The 26846-nt window shown below is 42.0% G+C and overlaps 2 protein-coding genes across 3 annotated transcripts in view; one reads left to right on the top strand and one right to left on the bottom strand.

Annotated features, from left to right (window-relative positions):
* map1aa (microtubule-associated protein 1Aa) overlaps positions 1 to 22793 on the top strand; it is a 31107-nt gene extending 8314 nt beyond the window's left edge. Inside the window, exons 1-6 of one of the 2 annotated variants that reach the window (XM_055023546.1) lie at positions 1537 to 1634; positions 9538 to 9620; positions 10076 to 10216; positions 10300 to 17077; positions 17661 to 17887; positions 18168 to 22793. In XM_055023546.1, the coding sequence (XP_054879521.1) occupies positions 10462 to 17077; positions 17661 to 17887; positions 18168 to 18323 (6999 nt within the window). In that variant the 5' untranslated portion in view covers positions 1537 to 1634; positions 9538 to 9620; positions 10076 to 10216; positions 10300 to 10461 and the 3' untranslated portion in view covers positions 18324 to 22793. Of the gene's footprint in view, positions 1 to 1536; positions 1635 to 9537; positions 9621 to 10075; positions 10217 to 10299; positions 17078 to 17660; positions 17888 to 18167 lie in introns of those variants that run through there. The other variant, XM_055023545.1, reaches the window with a different exon arrangement.
* A 377-nt stretch (positions 22794 to 23170) lies between these two features.
* Positions 23171 to 26846, bottom strand: part of ppip5k1a (diphosphoinositol pentakisphosphate kinase 1a) — a 52044-nt gene continuing 48368 nt past the window's right edge. The window contains exons 53-55 of the mRNA XM_055023534.1: positions 25735 to 25872; positions 25535 to 25648; positions 23171 to 24762 (exon numbers count right to left, since the gene is read on the bottom strand). Coding sequence (XP_054879509.1) covers positions 24416 to 24762; positions 25535 to 25648; positions 25735 to 25872 — 599 coding nt within the window. The 3' untranslated portion in view covers positions 23171 to 24415. The remainder of the gene's footprint in view (positions 24763 to 25534; positions 25649 to 25734; positions 25873 to 26846) is intronic.

The raw sequence follows: 26846 nt of genomic DNA, 5'->3' as shown, positions 1-26846 counted from the left end.
TTAGAAAAGGTCTAATTATAGACTCAGAGGATGAAGGTTATTTTCCTGAAATAAACATTTTCTGTATCAAAGAGAATTTTTCTCCATGTTATTTCAGGAACAAAGAGACGAGAGAGCAAAGAGTCTATAAAACATTTAGACTTTTCTGAGTTTATTCGGGTTTTAGTTCATCTGGGTTTACTGATGACTCTGCATTCATTCAAAATATTTTTTCTAAGTCACTCCTTGTTATTTTCAACCTCATTTACCTTTAATATCAAACTATTAACACAATATTATTTAGTTTTAAGTCTAAAAGGTGCAAGCTTGTGTCAAACTGAACCATGTGTGATGATTCTTTCATTTATGACAAAGAAAATGTTTTGGTATAAGTGAAATAATCTGGAACAGGAACTGCACTTTCAACTGTAAACTTTCAGTTTTTGAATTATTTAAAAAAAGAAAAACATTTTCCATATAATTGATTTTTCTTTCCATTTAAAACTCCAAACACTGAACTCACTCCAGAAACCAAAGAGTTGAATTACAACAGCGATTCGGTTCACTGTCTTCAGTCAGAGGCTTCTTCCGATTTGCTTTAATACAGACTGCTACAGGAGATCTCTCATGTCATCAACTTCAACATTTACAAAAACTCTATGAAAAAGTTTCAGTCAATATGAATTATAACATTTAATTTCCCTTTGGAAACAATTACGTATTGAATTGTTTTTATAAATAGGTGAAATATATCTATTAATTATAATAACAAATATGCACATATTTATTTTTAATGTCGATTTATGTTTTTTCATTTACTTATTCCTTGATATTTTTGATTTATTATTTATTGATTATTTATTGCTGGGCTGCACATTCATTCATTTAAAGACACAGGATTTAGTGTTTTGCAAGCTTTTGTTTCGTCTGCAGCCATAAAGCAAGAAGAGAGAGAGAAAAAAACATTTTCAGAGGCTTTAAGCAAAAAAAAACAACAACAACAAAAAAAATCCCAGTGAATCATCAACCTTTTTATAGTTTCTTACAGAGGTAATTCTCCCTGTTATGAAGATAATTTTAGCACAAAATGAGTCAGAAAAGCTGCAAAAACAAAACTTCTGGACCATTTAACATAGAAAGATTAATTTACTGATTAATTAGCGTGTTTGTCATGAAACATCTGCTATTTGTGTTTTTCAGAGAATGTTTTGGGTAAAAAAATAGACATTGAGGATGATTTTATTATGCTGCAGTTTTACTTGAGTAATTTTATTATTTAGTGACTCTACTTAATAACTTCAACTCATTCTATTCAAAAACATTTTATCGATCCCAAAGGGAAATTTTAAAAATGTCTTTAATTTCATGAAGAACAAGCTTTTTTAAAAAAAAAAATAAATACAAATAAGAAAACAAATATTCAGAAAACACCTGCAGTTTCTGGAGAAATTACAATCCAAGGTTTAGAAAGAAATTGATTTGAACGCCTCGCTGTCGCTTCGTCAAACAATAACAAGTAGAAATTCCGAGCGGCTCCTGAAGGCAGCATGAGGCAGCAGCTCGGTGTGGGAGGTTGAACGGATCCAGACCGTCCAGCCTTCATCCTCATCTTCATCCTCAGCAGCTTCAGGACCCTCCCTGCTGCACCCGCGGCGGTAAGAGACATCCAACCATCCGTCCAACCATCCGTCCATCCATCCGTCCATCCATCCGTCCATCCATCTGTCCATCCGTCCATCTGTCCATCCATCCATCCATTAAACCGTCCGTCCGACGCGCCGCGCCGCGCCTGGGCTCCGTTGACCGAGGATTAGACTCAGCTTGTTTTTAGATATTTTTATTATTGTTTTAACTGGAGGAATCTGCCCCAATCAGTCCAATTATCTGAGGTTCTGGTTCCGCTTCGTGAGTAAAACGTGAGTAAAAACTGAAATCTGGAGTTAAAAAAAGAAAAAGCAGGTTTTCTTCATCTGAGACTGAAGCGTTTCTGCGTTTTGCTCGGATCGTCGCTGCGGGATTTCAGAGACATCTGATTTAAATCCACATTTCATGCATGTTCTGCTTAATGTTTATTTGTCTGAAATGGTTCTGAAAATGGGAGAAAAAGGTGGAATGCACCTTTATTTCCAGACATGTCCCGGGCAGCTTCATGTTTTGGGATTTTTCCGTGATTGTGAGATGATGCTGCAGTTTGTTTGCATGTGTGAGGCCTGCAGCCTCCCTGACTCAGTGCATCCAGGTGACCCGATTCTTTATTTTCATGTGAAAGTGGTGAAAACAGACCTGAAGGCAACAGCTGTGGAGCATTTTAGTGAATTCATGAGCAAAATGTGCAGGATTAATTCTGGGTTATGCAACAAAAAAATGCCTAAAAATAGCTCAGAGGGACAGAAACAGCAGAAATAAGAACATTTCTATGAGCCAAGTCACTTTTAGAGTCATAAATTAGTTAAATCAACGGGTTAAATGAAGCGTTTTGGTTCAGGAAACAATAAAAACAATTATGTAACATTTATTTTAAAATAATTTAAAGAGTGAAATGAATAAAGACACAATAATAAATGATAAAATAGCATAAAATGAAACAAGTGGAGGAGCGTTGTTCAGTCAGGAAGAGCAGGAGCTTCTTAAAGAGACAGAGACCCAATTTCAAGGTGTTAAATCCAGAGCAGTTTGTTACATTTACTTGAGTAACTCTATTTGAAAATAAAAAGTACTTTTAGGAGTATTTTTACTACACTGTACTTCTTACATTTACTTGAGTAATTTTTTTTATGAAGTATTTTTACCCACTGAATCAAAAATATGTTTTAACCAAAAATCCAGGCAGTTTTTGTTAAAGTTTTATAAGTTTCTTAATGAAAAAAACTTATTTGTTAAAACATTTATTTTACCTGACTTGTTATTTTTTGTTTCTTATATTAATTATTTTAATTTTATTCTTGAAATACCAAATTCTCTACTTAACTTTACATTCTGACCCATTTGATGTGATTTCTAAATAGAAATGATTGATCATTTGATCAGTTACTCAGTACTTAAATAAACTTTGTACCAAATACTTTTGGTACTAACTTTTGGATGGCTGCTTTTTAGTTTAATTTGAGTTCAAATATGCTGAAGTAGAAATACTCTTACATGATTTTTATTTTTATTTTTTTGGTTAACTTGCAAAGTCAGATTTCTTAAAGTTATGTTTTATAAAAGCAGCATTTGTAGAAAAACTGAAGGCAACAGATTCTTAATTGTGCTATAAATGTCTCTGTGCCTGAAAAATACACAACACCGCCCCTTTAAAAGCTGAAACATTATTAGGAATGATGAGACAGGACAGAGTTATCATGAAGTATCGTTTGTTTATCCTCAGCAGAAGATCTGAATTGAATTCTTGAGTTAAAACGATTCAGTTTTAACCAGTGAAGATAACAGGTACTTGACTGTGCTGTAAAATGTCTCCATGTGCCTGAAAATGCATCATGGAAATATTGTAAGTTTGCCATTTCAGGACAGCTGTGCAGCTCGGTGGTGGAGGGATAATGATGTGGGCTCAGTGTTGGCGTCAGTGAAATATTTCAGCAGATCCAGACATTCTGGATGGTTTCTCTCTCCATGCTTCACCATGCAGGCAGGAACAATGAGCAGGTTTAGTGTGGATGAACTCGACACTTTTGTGTTAAATTAGAGTGGAGGTGCTTGTCCAACATCAGTGTCTGACCTCAGAAATGTGGTTCTGAAATGAACCCAGTGACTGGCTCAGATCTGTGATCTTTAGATTAAATATTTGTTTCTCTTTAAATGCATCACAACTGCAAATTCCCACTTTGTTCCGTCTGAAAATGCAACAGTGTTCTTCTGGTTTAGTTAAAGTTACAAACGACAATTAACAGCAATGATTTGAATTTAAGTATTTTTGACTGTTTGGCACTCCGTAGGAATCGGTTCAAATGAGAATCAGGTCAGAAGAGCTGAATATTTTTAAACAGCCAGTAAATCGTTTCCGTCGTGACCGACTCATCGTGGAAATGTGCTGCAGGATGAGCAGAAAGCTAAAAACTGAGGAGTTTCTGCAGATTTGCTGCAACCAGCAAGATCTAGAACTGGGATCCACCAGCCGTGTTTCCCAGTCCAGATCTAGAACTGGGATCCACCAGCCGTGTTTCCCAGTCCAGATCTAGAACTGGGATCCACCAGCCGTGTTTCCCAGTCCAGATCTTGGACCGGGATTCGTCCTGCGGCTCCAGGTGTCGTCTTTCCCAGGTGAGCCTGACTCGGTAAAAAGCCTCTGAAGGACGTGATCTCCTGCAGTCATCATCTGACCGGACCCACTTTAGCTCAGGTTCTTTGAGTGACACGCCCCTCCCTCTCTGCGCTCCCATGATGCTTCAGGCCTGGGCGAGGCCGAGGGCTGGCAGATCGGGTCAAGGCAGGACAGACTGAACAGAACCGAACACTCAGCAACTGGAGAGGATTGGATTAGAGCCAAAACGGCTTAAAATTGTGAGATTATCTTAGAAAAAGTTTCAAGAGAGAAAGGAAATCTGTGTTTTCACTATTCTGGGAAAATTTTTCAGATCATTTCTGAGTTTTTTTATGAAACATTTTTGGACTTTTTAGACGTCATGCCTCACTCCATAAGCATACGTGTGTTTTAAAGGTTAAAAGTACGAAATGGATCACAGGTATTAACCGATGCTGCCTGCAAAGGGAATAGGAAGAGCTATTTTAAACTGGGATGCATCAGATAAACATCTCAGACTGTTTCCTGTCTGGAAGTGAGAAGATGTTCGGCTGGCAGCGAAAAGAAGTTCCTGCTCCTCTTAACGAGTTCAGAGTCTTTTCCAGCTGAGAACAAAGAAAGAAAACCGACACAGATCATCTCAGCAGTTTGTTTGTCATGTTGAACCGACGAGGTGAAGCAACAAAAACATTTATCCACGGTTTTCACATTCAGGCAGATTGGATGCTTTTAAAGATGGTTTTTAACGCAGCTCAGTTTGTGTTTAAAAGCTACAGATGTATTGAAATTACAGCAGAATGAAGTAAATAAAGGTGTCTTCAGGCTGCAGGTGAGACATCACCTGCAGCCTGGGCAGTTTCTCAGGGCGGCAGTAGGAAGGGGCGTTGGGCTCAAGAAGGAGAGAAATGTTTTCTTCTCTACTTTCTGCTGAAAAAAGAAAAGAAAAATCCTGCAAGAACCACCTGGTCTCTGCAAGACATGACAGCCGCTTTGCTGTCTCTACTGGTTTAATTGTCAAATAATTGATTAATTGTTAACTTGGCTGTACTCAGTCTAAAAAAAGCCAATTGCTTAAAGAACATTTTTAGAATTGTAATTATGCAAAAACTGACTGAAAATCTTTACATTTTGCAATTAAGATAAAGAAGTTGTTGAAGTCCTCAAACAGCATTTCAGCTCCAACTGGTTCAAATTCTCCTGTTGCTTTCCAATTACTAACCAGTTTACTAAAAACATAATAATCTAACAAGAAAGTTTAGGTCTACTTTATTTTGAAAAGGGATCAAAATGATTTATCATATAAATCGTGATAAATCAAAATTGTCATCAACTACTTTAGTAATCGATTGTTAACTGGAGAATTTTTAAGGCTTACAGCTACACTACATCCACCGTCGCCTCCAAACTATATCAGAATGCTGTTGTATAACTTCAATATGTCGATCCATCGTTTGCCCTCCAACATAGCATTTCCTGTTCTTCTTTTAGTGAAGTATCGGTGTTCGTTTTGTATTTCTTATCTATCTTTTTTTTTTTGAGGACCAAACTCCAAATCCAGTGTACTTTCCTGTGTGTAGTGCATCATTGTGGCACATCGTGTTAAAATTTCCGATCTATGCATTTTGCTAAAAGAAGAACAAATTTAGAGCAGTAATTAAACCAAAACTGTTTAAAAGATAAATTCATTTTACATTTAGGATAAAAAAAAACTGGTTTGTCTTTGAATATATTTAACCCAGATTGACTCAATTTCACTTAATTTAAATTCTGTAGAATCTCCTAGTCAGAACCTGTAGCTGCACAATTAATCTGTTTATGGAAAAATAATCAAAAGAGAAAGTTTGGGTCAGCTTAGTACTGTGATTAATTAATTCTTGAAATGATTGGTTGAAGTGAACTCTGGTGCAGTTCGAATGCATATTTGAATGCCAAGCGGGCTGGAAACCGCTCCATAAACAGGAAGTGGGTTAACGAGTAGGGCATTCTGGGTAAATACAAAAAAAAACAAACGCGTCAGCTTAGAGCTAGCAGGAAGAATGAGAGAAATCCTCCGACCGCTGAAATCTGATGCCACTCCATTTTTATTTCCGTTTCATAAAGAAGGAAGTTGCGCTCAGCGTCTTCTTTGTAGGTTTCAGAGTCGTTTCCTTCAGTAGGTTTTGGTGCAGCGCCCCCACAGGCCAGGAGGGGAACAGGTGGCTCAAAGGGTTTGGTTGGTTTGACTTTTTAATCATCATGACCCGTTTACTATCCTGTTCTGTTTAACCGATCGGTTCTGGTCCCAACTTCTATTATATTAGGGATTTTGCGTTTCTTTGCTCTCGTTTCACTTTTAGTTTCTGTCCTGAACTAAAATTGCAGTTAAACTGGAGTAAAAAAATTCATTTAAATGCATGAATAAAAACAGAAGTTTGTGAAAATTAGTAAGAAACTCTGTATTCAGAGGTTTTTATGCAGAAAGTATGAAATTAAGCGTGGAAAACATCTGAATTCATTCCAGTTTATCACATATTGAATCATTTCATTACCAAATAAACACTACAAATAATAAAGTGCTGCTAAATGTGACTGAATGACTTCCTCCTGTAGATGTGGGTGTAATTACAGCAGTGACACCAGCAGCCCTGCTGAGATTAATGACTCTCTCTAATCTCTCATAATGAAGCCATCTTATTGCTTTTGTAATCTGAGGACTCCATCGTTCAGAGGCTGAAAAGCCAAGAGTGACACCCTGAAGGTCAAATAAAGCAGCATTTTATTGCTTAAAGAGAAACTTAAAGGCTGAAAACATGTCAGATGAACTGAATCTGTTTATTTTCTCACCAACTTCTGGAAACATTTCAGTCAAATTTAAAACTTCTGAAACAGAAACACAACATTTGGACTTATTTATGGGAAAATAAAAGCAACATTTTACATTTCATTACATATACCTGCAGCTGGATGTGAGTCGACATGTAAACATGCAGCTGCGTTTCAGAGCATTACCCATCATGCACCAGATGCAGGAGTGTGTAGGCCGGCCGTGATGCGATTTGTCCTGAGATGCCGCGCGCCCACTCAGCATCAGACGGCTCCTTTCTTCTTCTGCTCAGAGCAGCAACATTCAGCCAGATAAAATCAGATCTGCTCAAAAGTCACATCGGGTCAAAAATTTTAACTCCGATATTAAAGGATTAATATTGGATGCCTGGAAGGAAAATGTACATAATGTAGAACTTTCTAAGAAAAATTCTGAGATCAAATGTTTGTTTTCGCATATTTTCAACTTTTTAAACACAAATGTTCTTGTTTTTTTTTCTACAACATCTTTGAGATTCATTTCAGTTTTTTTTCTACCAAATTCTTGGTTTCATATTCAGAAATTTTCTTCTTTTTCTAGAAATTTCTGAGATTAAACTAAACATGTTTTTGTTTTACCAGCAAATTTCCGACTTTTCAAACTCAAATTAGTTTTTTTCTAGAAACAATTCTGAGATTGATTCATATTTTTGCAAACAGCAGCCAATGAGTCTGAAGTATCGATAGCCTGGCTGTTTCCACTTCCTGAGCTGCATTTTCTTTTGACTAGTTCAGATGTGATTCGGTGGATTTGCAGCAAATAATTCTGAGACACGTTTCAGAAATAGATCTACAAATAGGTGAATTTCTTGAAAGTATTTTGCAGCTGCACTCTATAGAAAAATTGCTAAATAGGTGAATTTAGAGCGAATATTTAGGAGTTATGTTTCACAGCCAGTGTGCTGTAAATGTCAGGTTCTGGACTGAGATGGAGGGAAAATCCACCAAAGTAAATCTTTAAAAGACCTTCAGGAAGAATGAAGAGCAAGTGAACGAGATGGGAGCAAATATCACTGAAGGCTGAAGCAGAACTCGAGGAGCTCAGGTTATAAATAACTAAGCAAGATGCCGACCTTGGCTTTTATTTTGATTGATTCTGCAAGCTACAAAAAAAAAAAATCACATCAAATCTGTTTTCCTCAGACCATCGCTAACAAACTTCCTCTTTTTGATGCTTTTTACTGCATATTTAGATTGTTTTCAATTATTTAAAATGTGCTTTTTTGCTTCTGTAGTTTTGATATCAACCAGCTGAATTTAAGCTCCCCATTAATGCAGTGGCTGCATGCTTGTGAAGCAGCTGCTGGCCTGTCCTTGTGCAGCGTGCGATGCTGCGTGCGATGCTGCGTGCGATGCTGCGTGCATGCGCTTCCTCTGTCAGAAATGCTGCAATGCGTCTTCCTCAGCCAGCACTGGGTCAGTGTAACCAGCAGCAGCAGCAGCAGCAGAAGCAGAAGCAGCAGCAGAAGCAGCAGCAGCAGCAGCTGCAGCAGCAGCAGCAGAAGCAGCAGAAGCAGCAGCAGCTGCAGCAGCAGAAGCAGCAGCAGCAGTAGCTGCAGCAGCAGCAGCAGCAGCAGCAGCAGCAGCAGAAGCAGCAGTAGCTGCAGCAGCAGCAGCAGCAGCAGAAGCAGCAGCAGCAGAAGCAGCAGCAGCAGAAGCAGCAGCAGCAGCTGCAGCAGCAGCAGCTGCAGCAGCAGCAGCAGCAGCAGCAGGTGGAGCTTCACCATAGAAACAGCCAATCAGACTCAGCGCTGCTGATGAGGTTTTTCTGCTGTTCTGTTGTGATTATTGATCATTTAACCCCTTCCTGTTGGTTTGAAAAGGGGATCAGGACAGAGTCACTAATTGGTTTGGGTCAAACATTCGAGTGAAGATGAATAATTAAACATTTTATACATACAAATATATATATTAACTAGAAAACAGTTTTTACTAACTGACCTTTTGCTTCCAATTATAACTGTTTGAGTTACAGCAGAAATAATATTGGAAATACAATTAAAATGAGGATTTGATTTTATTTAAAATTCAAAAATGACTTAAATTAAATCAGACTAAAGAGGAAAGTCAGATAAAGTCGTTTATTGGGGTTAAAAACTATGGAAAGAATTGAATGATGATCTCAAATTATGTCTTGTTAAAATGTTGCATGTATTGTTATGTAGATGTATACATGTATTGTGTGACCATGTATGCATATACTTCATATTTACGTGTAAATGTGTGTATGTATATGGACAGAAGACGGCAGGGTGCTGCTAGCTGCTAGAGTTCATGAACAGGGTTTTCCTTTTTGGTAAATTATGAGTTTGTAAAGTAGCTTTTTGTAAATGTTGATGATTTACCAAAATAAAGTGAACTGAAGTTATACTGCGACAGCCTGGAGTCATTTAGACGTTTCTCCTGCTGCTGGTTGTCAGATCGGCTGTTTGGTGATCAGGAGGCAGCGAGACTCAAAGTTCGGGTTTGTTTGGTTGCAGGTCAGAGAACGCTGCAGTACCAGAGCGACGTCCTGCAGACGGTGGTGCTGGTGAACCCGACACAGGAGGCGGTTTCTCTGGAGGTGAGTCCAGACGCCATGAGGAGGTTCTGTTCGGCCACTCTGACCCGGTTCTGGATGATAAACGGGTTTATTCACATGCAGAAGAAATCAATCAATCAATCCGTCTGTCCGTCCAGTTGCTCTTGATGGATCCATCCATCTCTTAGGTAAAGGTTAAAGGTTAAACCAGCGAAGCGTCTCAAATTGTGAAGATCTCTCAGCTTTTCCTCCTGTTTCTGTTCTTGAGGAGAAACATAGAGGAAGTTTTCCTGAGGTGGTTCTACTGAATCAGAGGTTGCATCAGTGCATGAACAGTCAAAATATTCACTTCACTTCAACCAACATTTCAGTTTGGGTTTGAATATTCTAACTTTATCTCTGTTCTTTTACCTATGAACTTGGCTAGTATCATTTTCAAAGATAAAACATTAATGAGAATAATCCTCGGTTTGATTGTTTTCATGTCCTTTATCCAGACGACTGCTCTGATCACTGACTCTGCTGCTAATAAGTTGCTAATTCTGAGCGGCCAGAGCTCCGACCAGGGAGGCGATATTCTTCTGCAAAGTGGAGTCTTCGGTTGGCAACAGTTTTCTGACATCATCTCCAACCCTCAAGTAAGACGTTTGACTTCAAATACCTTGGAGCATTATTGACATTCAGAGACATCTGATTTAACATTTCTCTCTCTCTGCGTTAGGTTGTTGAAGTCTTGTCCAGGGTCTCCTCGCAGCTGCTGACCAGACTTACTGTTTCCTGTCAAGGAGACGGCGGCTGGAGCTCCCTGGGCCAAAGCCAGGAGCAGCAGCCACTGCTTAATATTCTCGAGTATTGCTTAAACCCAGAGCCCCGACTCCCAGAAATGGACGGGGTCACAGAGTTCACAGAGTATGTCTCGGAAACGGTGGATGTACCATCACCCTTCGAGCTTCTGGAGCCGCCGACGTCCGGTGGGTTTCTAAAGCTGTCCAAACCCTGCTGCTACATATTCCCTGGAGGCAGGGGGGACTCCGCTCTGTTTGCCGTCAATGGATTCAACATCCTGGTGGACGGCGGGTCAGAGAGGAAGTCCTGCTTCTGGAAACTAGTCCGACACCTAGACAGGGTCGATTCCGTCCTGCTCACCCACATCGGTGCAGACAACCTACCAGGGATAAATGGGCTGTTCCAGAGAAAAATTGCAGAGCAGGAGGAAGAGAAAAACCAAGGGTCTGGTTCCAGTAGTAATGGTGACTGGATGAAGAACTTGATCTCCCCAGAACTTGGGATCGTGTTTTTCAACGTCCCAGAGAAGCTAAAGATGCCAGAGTCAACTCTCAAAGTGAAGCGGAGCATTGAAGAGGCATCTCTCACACTGCAGTACCTCAATAAGCTTGGCATCACTCCTGAACCTCTTCACAGGACAGTCAGTAACACTATTGAACCAATAACACTGTTCCACAAGCTTGGTGTGGGAAAGTTAGACATGTACATCTTAAACCCTGTGAAGGAAAGCAAAGAGATGCAGTTTCTGATGCAGAAATGGGCAGGAAATAGCAAAGCCAAGACAGGAATCACCATGCCCAACGGCAAGGAGGGAGAAATATCTGTGCCCTATTTAACGTCAGTCACTGCTCTGATTGTTTGGATCCCACATCGACCCACAGAAAAGATAGTGCGTGTGCTGTTTCCTGGAAATGCGCCACAAAATAAAATCTTTGAGGGGCTTGAGAAGTTGAAACATCTGGACTTCCTGCGATACCCAGTGGCCACTCAAAAAGACATATCATCTGGCGCGCCACCGCCAATCATCAAGCAAACTAAAATAAGGTCCAGAACAGACAGCAAAGAAAGTCTCAAATCCTCACCTAAACCCCATGTTAAAGCATCTAAGAAAGAAGCTGGCGGGCAGGAGGAAGAGTCAAGAAGTGACGCCATAAAAGAGAATAAAGTGGAAAAGAAAGAGGAGAAGAAACCCAAAAGTAATAGTTTAAAAGCCACCAAACAGCAGAGAAACAGCGAAGTGGCTCCTGGAACCGAGAAGACGGCAAAAAAGAAAATTTCCAAGGAAAAGGCTTCAAAACAAGAGAAAGCATCTAAAATGGACGAAAAGAAAGACAAAGAGAAAAAAGACACCAAGAAAGAAAAGGTAAAGAAAGATGAAAAAATAAGAAAGGAAGACAAAAAAGAGAGTAAAGCAAAGGAAGACAAGAAGAAGGAGCCAAGTAAACCAGAGCTTAGAAAAATCACCAAACCCGACCTGAAGCCGCTCACGCCTGAAGTGAGAAAAACCCTGAACAAGGCCAAGAGTCAGGCTAAACCCAAAACTGATAAAAATAAGGCAGGCAAAGAGGAAGCAAATGGGAAAAAGCCTGTTCCAAAGAACATCCCGGATGAGGTTGCAGCGGCAGCTCTGGCTGACAGGTCCATTGTGTCCTCACCTGAGGACCTCACTGAGGACTTTGAGGCACTCAAACAAGAGGAGATGTCCATCCAGAAGACTGGATCTGTCCAGAATGACGTGATGCCTGGAGCTCCAGCTCACCTAGATGCTAAAGCTTCTCCTCAAGCTGTAACAAGTGAGAAACTAGCATCCTCAACCACTGAGACAAAGCCTACTGGATCTAAATCCCCTGTCATCCAAGAAGACAAGAATGACAAACAAGTTACTGCTTCTCTACAAAAAGATGTGAGTCATGGGTTTGACAAGAAATACGAGGAGGAGAAAATGGAGAAATATGACATTTTAAAAGAAAATGTGACTGACAGATCAAAGAAAAGTGAGAGCTCAGAGGAGGAGGGTGATGTGATAGAAAAAGCGGAACTAGAAGGAACAGAAGATGATGAGGTCTTGAAGTTTAAAACAGAGGAGGTGAAAAAGGAGTGGGACACCAAACCTGTGACCGCAGCCCCCCTACCCGCCTCTGCCTCGGAGCAGTTCTCCTTCATCCAAGACGAGACCATCCCTGGTTACTCGGAGACAGAGCAGACAATTTCCGACGAGGAAATCCACGAGGAAACTGAAGACAAGATTCCACAACTGCGCTATGATGTGGGCTCCTACGACATTTCTGTTCCAGATGTTCCTGGTACATTTGAATCCATGCATGGTATTAAAGAGATGAAAAGCTCTACAGTTTCCGATGTTCCAGATGTCAAACCTAAAACTTTTGGTCAGGAACCTGAGCTTGCGCCTTACCCTGCCATAATCGCAGCTCCTCTTGCAGAAGAAGAGCACATCTCTTCTGCAACCTCCATCACAGATTATGACAGACTGTCATCTTTCGCCACATCTGTGGCTGAGGACCAATCAATTGCCTCGGTGACGGCACCTCAAACAGAAGACGTTGTGAGGAATTCACTCTTGTTGGACACCATCAACAGCACTCCATCACGTGCAGACGCTGCCCAAGGGAAGGACTATCTCCATTCAGCAGGCACCATATCCCCCACCTCCTCTCTGGAAGATGACAAGTGCTTTAAGTCTCCGTCCTCTGATGAGTACCAGCCTAACATTCCAGAGATAGAGACTGATGCAAAGACCAAAACCGTCCACGAAGAAGAAGATGACGAAGAAGAGGAGGATGAAGACCAAACTCCAAATGTTGACATCCCTCTGGGTAAACTTCAAGAGGGCTATGAACAAGCTGCCTCACTGATGCACCAGGAGCAACAGAAATCTCCCTCTACTGTCATTCCTGCGCAGACTGTCAAGGAAGAGCAGACTCTCCTCGGCACAGAAGCGTTTAAGACTGCTGCTGACGTAAAGCCCATCTCACCCCCTCTATCCTTCTCCCCTGGGCTAGAATCCCGATCCAGGCAGGACAGTGAGGAGAGATGCTTTAGTCCTGATGACAGCACCATGAAATTGGCTTCACCCACACAATCAGTGCCCACAAGCAGTGGTTACTCTCCAACAGAAGAAAAACCCTTTAAGCCGGAGGAAAAAGATGAAGCACTGAATGCCATTAAAGCTGACGCTCAGAAAACTGACCGATCAGTCACCATCTCAGACAATACCTTTATTGGCTTGCCAGGCGACAAGACAGCTTTTGAAGCATCGGAGGAATCTGATGAGGACAGTGAGGATGAATATTACGCCAAAAAGGAGCTAAAGCCCACTTTAAAAGCCAAACTCATGGAAGCAAAAGAAGGCTGCTTTTTAGATGATGACTTTTCATTCGAAGGAAAATCTACAAAGACAGAATCAGAAGCTCTGAGTTCAGACAAGATGCAGGTGTCTTTTAGCACAGCAGAGAAACCCAAAGCAAAGGTGATGTTTTCTGATGAAGACGAAAAAGATCATGATTTTCCAAGTGGGGTAGGTTCTAAAACTCTTTCGGATGATAAAGACAAACGTGAGACAACCGGTGTTGCCATTAAAGAGTCAGAGAAAAGTGTCCATTTCAGTCTATATGAATATCCAGAGAAAGAGAACAGAGAGAGCAGAGAGAGAGCAGTCTACACTAGACAGGATACACCATATGTTCACGGAAAAACATTCTCTTACGGTGATATTTACGACAGCAAAACAAGCTCAGAGGAGTCTGACTTGTACCGAGAGGAGTCCCAAGATAAGGTAGAAGAAAAACCTTCAAAGGATGAAGAAGATTTGCACACAAATGAGTCTCCATCACAAGACACAGAATCAGACAAGGTGTTAGAAAAAGAACAAAGAGAGCACTCCTCCTCTCCATGGCCAGAGCCCAAGAGTACATCTATCACTGATCAATTTAAAACAGATGTTAAAGAAAAAGAGACATTTATTTATAGTCAGACTAGTCGTTTCCCTTCAGTTGCTGACCGACCTGAAGCCTCGACCACATGTTTGTCATCAGAAAAGGACCAAACTCTTGGCACAACCTCAGTTATTTCCAGCGTCGCTTCTGCATCAGGCTACAGTGAGAAAGGTGCCTGCTTAGAGATTGATATGCGAAAGCTAACAGCAAGAGATGAGGAAGATTATGATGATGAAGTCATCGATGATGACGATGAGGAAGAAGAAGATGAAGAGGAGGGGGACGAAGATGGCATTGATTCTGACATGGAGAAAGGTGCCAAAGAGAAATCTGAAAAGGAAGTACAAAGTCCAGTAAGTCAAATGTTAGCTTCAAAGAGACCTGAGTTCATGGTTTCTATGGCAGGGTACGGTTACAACGGTCAGAGAAAGCCGAGCGTCACCGAAACCAGCTCAGGTTCAGCGACTAAAGCTGAATATCAAGCTCAGACTGACTCTTCCTGTGTCAGTGAAAAGCCAGTGGATGTAGGGGCCAATTTGCCTAGATACTCTTCGGGTTTTGAATACCCGTACCGAACCGATGAAAACGGGTCGTTTGTGTCAAGTCAGAGCGGAGACAAAGGAAAAGAAGATTTATCTTCAAAATCGAAAGTGGACAGTTATTACCAAAGCGAAACAGTTGATACTGAAATTGAGAAACAGAAGACACCAGATATTTTGAGTAAGAGCTCATCGGAGGCAAATTTTCAGTACACGACCACAGCTGCTGCCCCTGGCTACTCCTCCTCTTCAGCCTACAGCTACTCCTCCTCCACCTCAGGCTCCCTGTCCACCAGCCGGCAGTTTGGAGAGGAGCTGGAGACACCTGCGTCCGCCGAACCTCTCTTTGAGTACTCCTCATTTAAAGACGAACACTCGCTTGTTATGGATTCTCCCTTCTCCAGTTCAGCTGGTGCCAAAGATGATTATCTTGAAGTGTCTGAGAAGCAAATCACTGTAGCAACAACGGCAGAGTCTAGTTCCAGTTTAGCTCGCTTCTCACCTCTTAGTCCTTTTGAGGAGGTCAAGTCCTTCCCAATGGCCTCGTCTGTCGCTGCTGTTCAAGAGAAGAAGGAACATGTAGCTCCATTATGTGGAGTTACTGATAAAGGGCCTCAAGCTGACTGCTTCTATAAACCTGAGTGGCCTGAAGATACCAAGTTGGACAAAGCTGCTGGGTTTGGGGCCTCAGTGGCTCCCTTCGCAGACTTCTCTATGGATAAAGAGGCTGCCAGTGCTGCTCTGTTTGGTGTCACTTCCTCTCCTCGGCCTGACATTGAAGGAAAGCATTACTTTGAAGAGACCGACAGCAGTGAAGAGGAGGATGAGGAGGCATACACACGTGAAATGACTCAGAGGTCTCCTTCCAGCGCTCCTACTGGTAATCTCCCATTCTGTGACAAGCCGGCTGCTCCAGCCTTCAGTGCAAAGACGAGTGATGCACTTCCAGATGTTCTTGGCTCTTACATGTCAACACCTCTCCAGACAAGCAAGCCAGACACAACAAATGGCCCGACAGAGGTAAGCAGCAGGAGCACCCTCCCTACGGGGGTGACTGGCGCCGGAGCACCTTCAGGCTCAGCCAGAGTGGAGTCCAGAGAGGGAGCAGCCGGGTACGTCCGCAGTTCGTATGAGTGGGAAATGCCCAAGCCTCAGATGGGGATGGTACCTGGAGACTCCCCTCCTCATTACCGCCATGATGACGAGTTTGAGGAGGAATGTGAGATGGAGCCGGAGCATCCTCCTCGCCCACTTTCACTTGCTTCACCTGATCAGCAGTTCCGCTCACCATTCTATGCAGAAGAGTGCAGCCGAGGCGAGCAGGAAGATGATGATGATGATGATGATAATGACAGTGATCAGGACTTACCCATAGGAGCAACCTCTTCTTACACCAGCCGCACCTCTCCTGGATACTCTTCCTCCGAATTCAGGCAGCGCAAAGAAGACCTGTCACCATCCTTCATCAACCCCTGCATGAGGCGGCTTTCCAGCGATGAGGACGATGAGGTGGAAGGCCGCAGGAGCGATCAGTCACAGGAAGGGGATGAACATGACCTGTCAGTCAAGAGGAGGGCTCACAAGCAACCCCATATTCACCAGTCCCACAGCAGGGACAGCAGCTCTCTGCATCAGTCTGGTGGTATGCCTGCAGGAATGAGTCTGGCCACAGAGGACACTCCGCCCACCTCTGTCAGCGAGTCTTTACCCTCTCAGTCAGAGTCAGATCTGCATCCTGGCACTGCAGAGTACCCATCGATTACCGGTGAAGGCAACATGGACTCAGATGAGGATGGAGAATACATGCCGATTGATAAATCTGCCACAGGGCGAGGTAGCCATCATTCTATCTCCAGAAGAAGCCATGACCCTCCTCCTGCTTCCCTTCTAGACCGCTTCCCTCATCCACCCCACCCAGATGTCTGCATGGTGGATCCTGACTCTCTAGGCAATGGCTCTCTGAAGAAGGAACCGAAAGCAAAAAGTCTGAAGAAGTCTTCAGGCAAAACAAAATCAGCATCTCCAGCAAGGCGTAAGAGGTCTCCAATGCCTGTTAAACAGACGCCGTCACCTCGGAGTGCTTTGCTGAAGAAAAAGGATGCAGACAAAAGCTCGTGTGTGTCTCGTCTGTCAGATGGACAAGGCTCCAAGGACGATGACCTCTCAAGGTCAAGCTATAACCCCAGCAAAGGGCTGACAAATGGGGTCAAAACCAGCTCAGGTGAGCAAATGCAATGTCTTGATATAATCTGTTATTTCTCTTTATATTTTATCAATATGTTAAAATAAAATGCCACTCTACCAGAGATTCATTAAAACCCTTGAAATATCATATAGGAATCATTTTTTTAAAATCTGTTCCCCGTAGCACAAACTCATAGCCATGGAAGAAGGTAGTTTTTTTTTGTCTGCTGAGCCATTTTTGTGATGATTTGTCCACATGTTTTTGGATTGTTATATCACTAATAAACCCAATGGCAACCTGTTTTTAGATTTCTGGTGAAGGCCATGAGATTTTCTTTGAATTTTCATTTTGTCAAAGCAACAGTTCCAGTTAAAGAACTAGACAGCATCTTGCAAAGAAGAAAATAACACAACGGAAATTAACCGTATTTCAGTCTCCTGGTTCGGATCGAACCAACCAGGCTACACGAAAAATAATTTAATTAGATGTTGCTGTAATAATATTTAAGGGAAACATGGCGACTGATTGTATTGTATCACTTTGAGATAAACTGGATTGAACTGAACCATTTGCCTGACTCTGTTTGCCTAAAAGTCATAGCGTCATTTTGTTTTCTCAGGTTCCCAGAAGTCCGGCACGGCGGCCGCCTCCGGCCTTCCGATTTATGTGGATCTAGCCTACATTCCCAACCACTGCAGTGCTAAGAACGTGGACCAGGAGTTTTTCAAACGCATTCGCTCTGCCTACTATGTAGTGAGCGGCAACGACGCTGCAGGAGGCGAACCTGGCCGAGCGGTCCTCGATGCTTTGTTGGACGCCAAAGCTCAGTGGGGATCAAACCTGCAGGTATGAGAGCAGCTTTTGTCCAGTTTCCTGTTTGAGGTCATTGTAGAGGAACACGATGTGACTTGTATTTCTCTTCAGACTCAGACTAAATCCAAGAGTTGATGAATCCTATGACAACTGTCATGTTTAAATGTGCTTTTGTGTGTTATGATTTTGTGCTCGACTCCCCCTAGTGGTCTGGAGGACCAACAGGAGGCGCTTACATAGTTTTTTTTGCACCTGTTTGCAAGTTGTTTTCATTTTAAGGTATGTAAGCTCTTTCCTCACATCTCGCTCTCAGGTGACGCTGATCCCGACCCACGACACAGAGGTGACGCGCGACTGGTACCAGCAGACCCACGAGAGGCAGCAGGAGCTGAACATCATGGTTCTGGCCTCCAGCAGCACCGTGGTCATGCAGGACGAGTCTTTTCCAGCCTGCAAGATTGAGTTTTAGGATTCCTCTCTGCAAAACCTCCCTGCTGTAGATCTTTTCTGGTTCTTCTTTTCTGTATCCTGATATGCAACCCGATGTGTCTCTGCTTCGGTGGTTTATGCCACACGGCGAAGCAGAGGCAGATCTGGAGAACTTTTTTTTAGTGTTTTTGTTGATTTTTAAGCTTGGTGTGACCATGGCCATTGGAGTTCCAATGGTACTTTTCAGCTAGTCGTCATTTCCCTCTGGATTAGTAAAAATCATGAAGATGTCTGCTGCACCATAGCCCTGATCGTTTTCACATTTAATCATTTTACAACCACAAACTTCAAAGTGTTTTATAGGAACTAAAATGAATTCAGAGTCTTTGCTTTTATCTAAACCTTCCCATAAGTCAGTGGTTCCCAAAGGTTTTCTGGGCCCCCGCTGCATCACAATAAAATCCCCAAAGTGTGGCGCGCCCCATACGTTGGGAACCACTGCCATAGGTTATCGTTCTCAAGTCTTCTTGTCTTTAGCAAGAAGACAAGCTTCACTGGTCGGAGTGAAATTTTGATGCTCATAAATAAAGAAGAAAAGCACCCCACAGCATGATGCTGCCATCACCATTTTAGGTGATTTATCAGGGTAACTGGTTGCACTGGATTTAATTTTGGAGTTGCAGGGTGTTTTTGACTCAGTTCGATTGGGGACCAAAGTTGCAACAATTTTTTTTTACATTTTCAGCCATGTTCTAGGCAACCAACAAAGATTTTTAAAATTTATTTTAACTGTTTCTTTTTTAACCAGAATAAAAAACCCATTGAGATCAAAGGAAGGAAGCCTTGGGCAAGAGGCAGCAACAAGTACAAAAAAACAAACAAACTGAAGAAACGTCAAGGAATGAAGGAATTAATAAAGAATTTCTTTAAGAAATTCAAGAAAATACTTGCAGCCAGGAGACCTGACAAACCAGCACCCTGCCCTGGGAATTAAAAGTGTCTACACACCGGTAGTCTGGTAAACTCAGTTTGATTGGGACCAAAATTGTAACATTTGTTGCATTTTCTGCGTTAAACGAATCAAAACCTTTTGAAAAAAGAACCTGTTGGGGGCGCTGCACCAAGAATCACTGAAGAAAACGACACAAAAACCTCAGAAGAAGACACTGAACGCAACATCCTTCTTCATAAAATGTAAACAAAAATGAAGTAGTGTCAGGCTTTAGCAGTTGTAGGATTTCTATTTTGTTGTTAGCAAAACACCATGAGTCATTTCTCCCGCTAGTGCTAGAATAGCATGTTTGTTTGGGTTGTATTTACCCAGAATGCCCTGCAGGGTAATCTGTTCTCTGCCTTTCTGTTTGGCGTTCAGATATGCATTCGAACTGAAATGAGACTTTAGCTTTGAGGCGGATCAGATTTCACCATTTTGGTCCAGATGAGAGTTTGATAAGACGGTTACGCCTCCCAAATGATCCCGTCTTTCAACATGCAGAGTGGATGAAACTCTAAATTTATACAAGTCCAAAATGTTCAACTTTTGAAACTCATAACTTTCCATGTTTTTGAGAATATTTTTAAGATTAATCTCAAAATTAGATTTTTTTGTCTAGCAAAATTTCAAATTTAAATAAACCCCCCCAAAAAAACTGAAAAATGTGAGATTTAATGGCATAAATGCAATTTTTTTTCTCCCTAGAATGGCCATAATCAAGTACAGATCCACTCCACACTTTCTAGATTTTATCCTTTAAGAATTCTGAAACCCCATCCATCATTTTCTTGCTATGCTACAACAACACACTATGTCTATGATATAAAGTCCAAATAAAATGCAGTGAAGTGTGTGGTTGTATGATGACAGAAGGTGGAAGATTTTCCAAGGCTGCTCCTCTAAACTGTCGCGGTAGAAGCACAAATTTGAAGAAATCAAAGCAGCAGTTCTCCATTTTTTCAGCTAATACCAGTCGTGACCTTCTCTGGCAGAGGAATACAAACATTAATAAATTGATCAAATAAATACAAATCCTCCGATTCCCATTGCTTAAAATGAGATCCAGAAACATAAAAAAAAAAAAATCTTATTCGATTGTCATTTTTTGCTCTTTTCTCTGTTGAAACAGTGACAGTGTTTAGTTTTTGGCTTCCCGGTGACATAGACGGATAGAAAACTAGATCCCAGCGCTCCTTTTAGACTATATTTGTTGTAGCAATGGGAAATTAATAATCAAAAATCTGTATTGTAGTGAGTTCTGATATTTCTACTGTTCTCTCAAACCAGTTCAAACCTTCCTGATGGCTGTTCTTTCTTACGGTGAAGCTCTTCATAACCATTTCTGTGGTCTTTGATGTACTTTTCCAGTTAGCCGGTCGTCACAGAGGCTGCGCAGAGCGCTGCAAGCATGTTTATGTCATGACATCCTGAAGCTCAGATAAACAAGAGGCTTTTACAGACCAGCGTGTTAAAGAAGACGATGGCTGTTTTGGTTGATGGGAGACCATCGCCCCACATGTGCCTTTCTGCGGTTCTGGAAGAAAAACGGGCGGCGGAGGCCCGAGATGTCGGTATGAAATGAAAGCGAAACACAGGGCTGGTCCAAGCCTTTCTGGGCTCCTGATCCCAACATGTCAACACCAGACGCTTCACTGTTTCTATGCCGTAATCATTAGCATACTGTATTAGCTTACATCATATCAGTGTTTTATGGCTGTTGATTCTAATGGTACAGAAGCAACAAACTAAAGAAAAACATTTAGATTTTGAAATGTATAGTTGTACACTGCAAAAACAAAAACTCTGACTGCTTTTTGTCTAGTTTCTAGTGCAGTTATCTTAGCACACTTCAAATAAGACAAAACTCACTAACAAATAACTTTTCACAAAGATAACTGAATTTGATTTGATGAAATCTACTAAAAGTACAAATTAACTGCTAATTGCTTCAGGAATCAGTGTTGCATAGCAAAAATAAAATCTTACCAAGTAATTTTTTAATCTAGTTTGTCCTGTAAATTAATTAGTACAGTAACTTACAAGTAACTTTTCAGCAAGGAATAGGAATAAATAATTCCTTAATATAGATGAATTCTCGTTCCATTGTCAGATTTTTTTCACCTTTTGTAAATGAAATAATCAGCCGATGGAGCAAGTAGTTCTTCATCAACATTAAGGAATTATTGACTGAAAGATCCTTACGAGTTAGTTTTTTAAGTGTTTTAGGATGACTGTAATAGGAGAAATACTTGGCAGGATTTTCTGTTTTTGCAGTGTATTTAAGTGTGTCATATTTTAACTATTTAAAAGTAACATCAGCTGATAAACACTAACAATAAAACTGTGTTATTATTACAGTTGATATTATATTTCACCAACAGAGGCAGCAGAAATGAACAGGATGATATTAATTGTGATTTATGTAACAAAAAACAATATGGGAATTTTTTTCCACGTGTAACAGAATCTGGTTTGTGTTATTAAATTGTATTTAAAATAAATACAATTTATCTTAGTGCCCCCTGGTGGTGTGGGGGCTCTAAGCAGCTGCTTAACTCTCGTATGCCTTGGGCCGGCCCTGGTGAAACGGCACTTTTAAAGCACCAACTCAGAGTTTCAGCTGCCACTTTAAAAAGCACAAGGCAAACCAGTGAGCAAAGCTTTCTCTTTGAAAGTAACATTTTAGACTTCATTTGTTAAATTTGATGAAATGCCAGTGAACCTCCAGCTAATTCATTTAATTCCAGCTCATCTGCTGATGCATGCACAGGAGCTGCATGCGACGACATGTAAACGAAAGGCCACGGTTTGTTGCACCCGATCGGCCTGAATGTGAAGATGCAGATTATACCTTTATGTTCTCCGCGGAGGACTCGGATCTCCTGGTTGCCTTCGTTACACATCATGTAACATCTGTAACGCCTGCGGAGAGACGTCAACGTTTATGCTTTCTGCTCAGATTTACAAAAAGGGTCAAAGTTCACGTTACCTCACTCTTGCATTCCTGTAACAATCGATTGATCAGTCAAAGCCCAAACTGCCAGACCTGAGGTGCTCTCTTCACTCATCCAAACACATTTCATCTGTTATCCACATTTATCTGCATCCAGACACCTGACTGCTGCATTAAAATGAATTTTAAAAAAATCAGAAATAAGCACCACCCTGCGTTGGATTGACCCCGGCTTGTTTGTGCATGCGTACCTTTTGAGTTCTCCTGTATTGACATGAAAACGACTCATTATTGAAATGATGTTTTCCATGATGTGGTTTTGAGAAGCTAAAAGTGTCCAGTTTGAAGGAGGCAGATGTAACCTGGCTTTGCTGTGCGGTAAAGAGCCTTGTGAGGGTTTTCCTCTCCTTCCTGCTTCATGGTTCTTCTTTCATCTCTTAATTTAAGTGCAATATTCTCTTTATCTCTATTTAAATGCTTATAAAAGGTAAAATAGAAGTCAGATTTATTGTTGGGAGGCATAAAAGCGTGTTGAAGACAAATAAAAATGTCATTTACTGAAATGAATGTCTCCCTTTCTGTCACTGCAGCTTGTAAATTTTTCAATCCGAATTAACTATGCAACAAACTCCACATTATAAAATGTAAAAAGACATTAAAAACATATTAAATAGCTTTTGTTACAAGTTTCTGACAAATTAGGTGAGCTTTTCTTTTTTTTTTACAAATCAGTCCACTTTTAGAGTTGAAAAGACCGAGCCTTATTTCTACCGTCAGCACAAGTCATGCTAACACTAATCACACAAACCTTTGGAAAAAAAGAGAAAGGCTCATTAAAAATATATCACGATTATATTTATATCTGATCAAACCACGGCAGACGACATTTATTGTTTAAATGATTCAGCAATAAAAAAAGGACAATTTTAAAACAACAGAATAATTGCAACTGAAGACAAAATGTTTATTTGAGTCAACTGACCAGAAATTTGACACGAATCACATTGATGTCGTGTTTTATCTGTACACACAGTAAGATTGCAGCCTCACAGTTTGCATTTATTTTCCACAGTTCATCGTAAAGTACCATGACGGCACACAGCGCTGCGGAAGCTAGCATGTCTCCCTGTGCTACATCGCTGCTCACAATAAAAAGCACAACGAATGTAAAATGCCCCCCTTTATGTTCAGTGATAAAATGAGGCTTGAATGTGTTTTTAGCAAAAATATACACACACCCAAAGCCATGAATATGCTATACAGTTAAATATCTAATGTGCAGGTTCTTAAAAATACATTTTTTCTTTTTCAAAATAAATCTCTGTCTCTAAATTAAATCTTCACTGAGGGTTAAGGACTTTGGCGATCAGCAGTGCACATTGAAAAAAAACAACACTGAAGATGGTTCAGTGTTCTTACAAACATTCTCAGCAACTCTGACGAAAAGCAAAACTCAGAGAAAATTCACTTCAAAAATCACAAAATATCACCAAGTACTTTTGCTCTATTTTCTAGACCAAATATCTTAGTATTAGCACAAGCACATTTTCAACAAAATATAGCAGTTTCAGTCAGTAATTTCTTATATTAGGACATTTTTACCTAAAACATCTCGCATTCCAGAGGAAAAGTTGTTTCTAAGTTAGTTTTTCCTCATTTCAAGTATTAAGATGTTTGCATTAGACACTCAACCAAAAATACTTGGTAGAATTTTGTGTTTTTGCAGTGCAGGACAGACGACCGCAGTAAAATGCTGAAACGTCAGAGATCTGCTCAGCTGATCACATGCAAGCGTCTCTACTTCCAAACCCAATTAAAATGCAGCATTTATTATATTCTCCCAGCTATTAAGACTCTCTGCTCTCCTCTGGTTGCTTTTTCACCCTCTGGCTGCTGTGACTGAGTAACAGATGAGCTTCGATTAAAAACCCGGTCGGACGGGACCGGCCGGTTCACTGTTCCACCGGCTGAACTGGCTCTGGGTCCTGGGCGGTGTCGGGCTGCGGGGCGTCTTCCGGACCGTCCGTCCACAGCTCCGCAGACTCCTGCGTGTCAAAGAACTCGTCTGGCCCCTCGGGGGACTGGGGCGTCTGCGAGCTGGACCCGGCCTCGCTGCTGCTCTCCCTCAGCTCCAGCAGCACCGGCAGCGACCCGGGCAGGCAGTAGCCCTCCATGCGGCCCAGATTCAGCTCCGCCAGCGCCACGCAGGCCGGCCTCTGCTCCGGGAGTGGCTCTCGAGCGCCGCAGGACGCCTCCTGTCTGTCCGCCTCCTGTCTGTCCGCCTCCTGTCTGTCGGTTCTGGGTGGTCAGGCTGCTTGTCGGGTTCGGGTTCTTCCTCTGGGGAGTTGTTTGGCGTCAGCGGGACTTCGGCGGGCAGCGGCTGGGCGGAGGCGTTTTGGGAGGAGTGGGTTTCCTCGCTGCTCTGCGGGGTCAGCGACACCTTGTCGCTGAAGCTGAACCGCGGCGAAGTGTCGGCCGTGGTGGGGGAGGACGGGCCGGCGCTGGAGACCGTGCTGGATGGACCGCTGCTGTCTGCGGGGACGGAAAATGCAGAAAACCTGCTTAATGGGGCGGCATCATGTGTTCACCAGGCTCAGTTTCCATTTTATGACATAATCAAGAAGCTATGATCAGTTGGAAAAAATTTTGAGCCTCTGTCTCTTTAAAAAACGGCTCCTGTTTCTGATCATTACAACATGGCTCCTCTATTAAACCAACATTTTCACCAGAGAAGTACCTCCTCAGTGTTTGCCAATTGCTGCTGGCTAGTCTGAAGGAGCTGAGTGGGGGAGGAACTTTGTCCTCTAGGGCGGGGCTAGGTCCACCCAGGTGTTTTGCTCATTGAATGTTTGCCATGGAGATTAAAGGATTTATCAAACATGCATGACAGAATCAAAGCAACATTTGATTCCCTCATCAAAAACAAGACTGTTTTTGATGAGGGAAAAACATCAAGACATGATGAATAGATTTTAAAGAAAGGTAAATTTTACATAATACCGCCCTTTAAGCAAAATCAGCCTGTTAGGATTTAAAGTGGCAGAAGCCCTAAAACAGCTCAACATAGGCAGGAATGAGCAGACTAAAATCTCATCATCAAAGAATGATTTCGTGAAAAAAATGTAATGAACATGTTTTATATAACCTGTTCAATGAAGCACAGATGATTTGTAATAAGCTAAAACTGATATCAGAAACTGGCCAGAACCGTCTGATTGGTGGAGACTCAAATGTTTGTTGTAAAAGATAATTTTATGTGATACATAACAAACATGTTGAAACTGAAGCAGGCGGTGATACTCACACCACGGAGGTTTCTCAGAGCGAGATCTGAGCGACATGGAGGTCGACAGCACCCTCTGAGGGATGTAAGCGTCCACCGACGGCTGATTGTGAGCGCTCAACATGGCCGACAGATCTGGGGGAGAGAGGGGAACAAAGAGCAAATTAAACTTCAGGAAGTTATTGCTGCTGGTTTTGAAAAGAACAGCGAGGTTTCCTGACCTCTGGACGACCTGGTGTGCGTATCCCCGGCGCTCTCGCAGACGCTGGTGAGGAACTGGTTGACCTGCCTGAGCGACAGCGAGTTGTGCAGCGTCTCTAGCGGGTAGATGGAGGGCACCATGGAGCAGCCTTCGAAGCCTGCGGCAGAGGACACACAGGGCACCCGCGGGCGCGTCAGCTCAGATCCTGACACCGCAGGAAAACGGTGACGTCCGTCACCAAAAGGCCCGGCGACTCCCACCCAAAACCCCCCGACACGGTGCTGCGGGAACTGTAAGTGTCTGTCTGGCGGTCTGCGATCTCCAGCCGTCCCGTTCTGTTTGTTTCCACACAGGCAAGTTGCAAAAAAAACCATGCTGAACGCCCAGAAACGGGACACAACTAACAGGTCTCCAAATGTTTGCAAAAGCAAGCAGATTCCTCAAAACCGCCCCAACCAAAAAAACATAAACATCCACCGGTTTTATGAGTCCCTGTTCCTCCGACAACACGCTCCCCAAGCTGGTTAGTTCACAACCAGAGCCGATCATCAAACCGCAGCTGGAACAACCTGAGAGCACGGTGCTTTAACTAGGCCGGTGTTCGCCACAGAGACAGCAAACAAGCAGGAGTCGCATGCTGGTTAGGGTCAGGACAGAGGAGCCAAAGCGCCGAGCTGTAGGTCCGGTTCCTGTCTGAATCCGGACCGGGAACTTGCAGACTCGTGCGCCGACATTCAGGCATGTTTACATCCGTAAAGCACAACCCGCTGCAGTATGACGTGACGCACGGTGTCCCAACATGCTCACAAAGACGATTTTTACGCTCCACCTTTTCTTTATGCTGCTTAAAATTCAACATTATGAGGAAAATAAACTCAGTAAATAAAAGCTTTAGTGAAAAAGTACCAAACTGCTCAAAATAAAACTTAAATCAGGAACAAACACTCCAGATTTAGATCTGTTTTACTTCATCAGCCTGCTTTGATATAAAGCTTGTTTGGACCTGAATGTTGGTCATTTTGTTATGTTAGCTCCAAAGTCAGATCGATATTCCTGCTGTCTGCTATTCAGCTATCTTCCACTAATGCGCTAATAGCTGAATTCGGCAATAGCTTTCAGTAAATACCATGT

This window comes from Poeciliopsis prolifica, unplaced genomic scaffold (assembly GCF_027474105.1).
Source record: "Poeciliopsis prolifica strain line A6 unplaced genomic scaffold, Auburn_PproV2 SCAFFOLD103, whole genome shotgun sequence".
NCBI classification, from domain to species: domain Eukaryota; kingdom Metazoa; phylum Chordata; class Actinopteri; order Cyprinodontiformes; family Poeciliidae; genus Poeciliopsis; species Poeciliopsis prolifica.
This window is presented reverse-complemented; position numbering and strand designations above follow the sequence as displayed.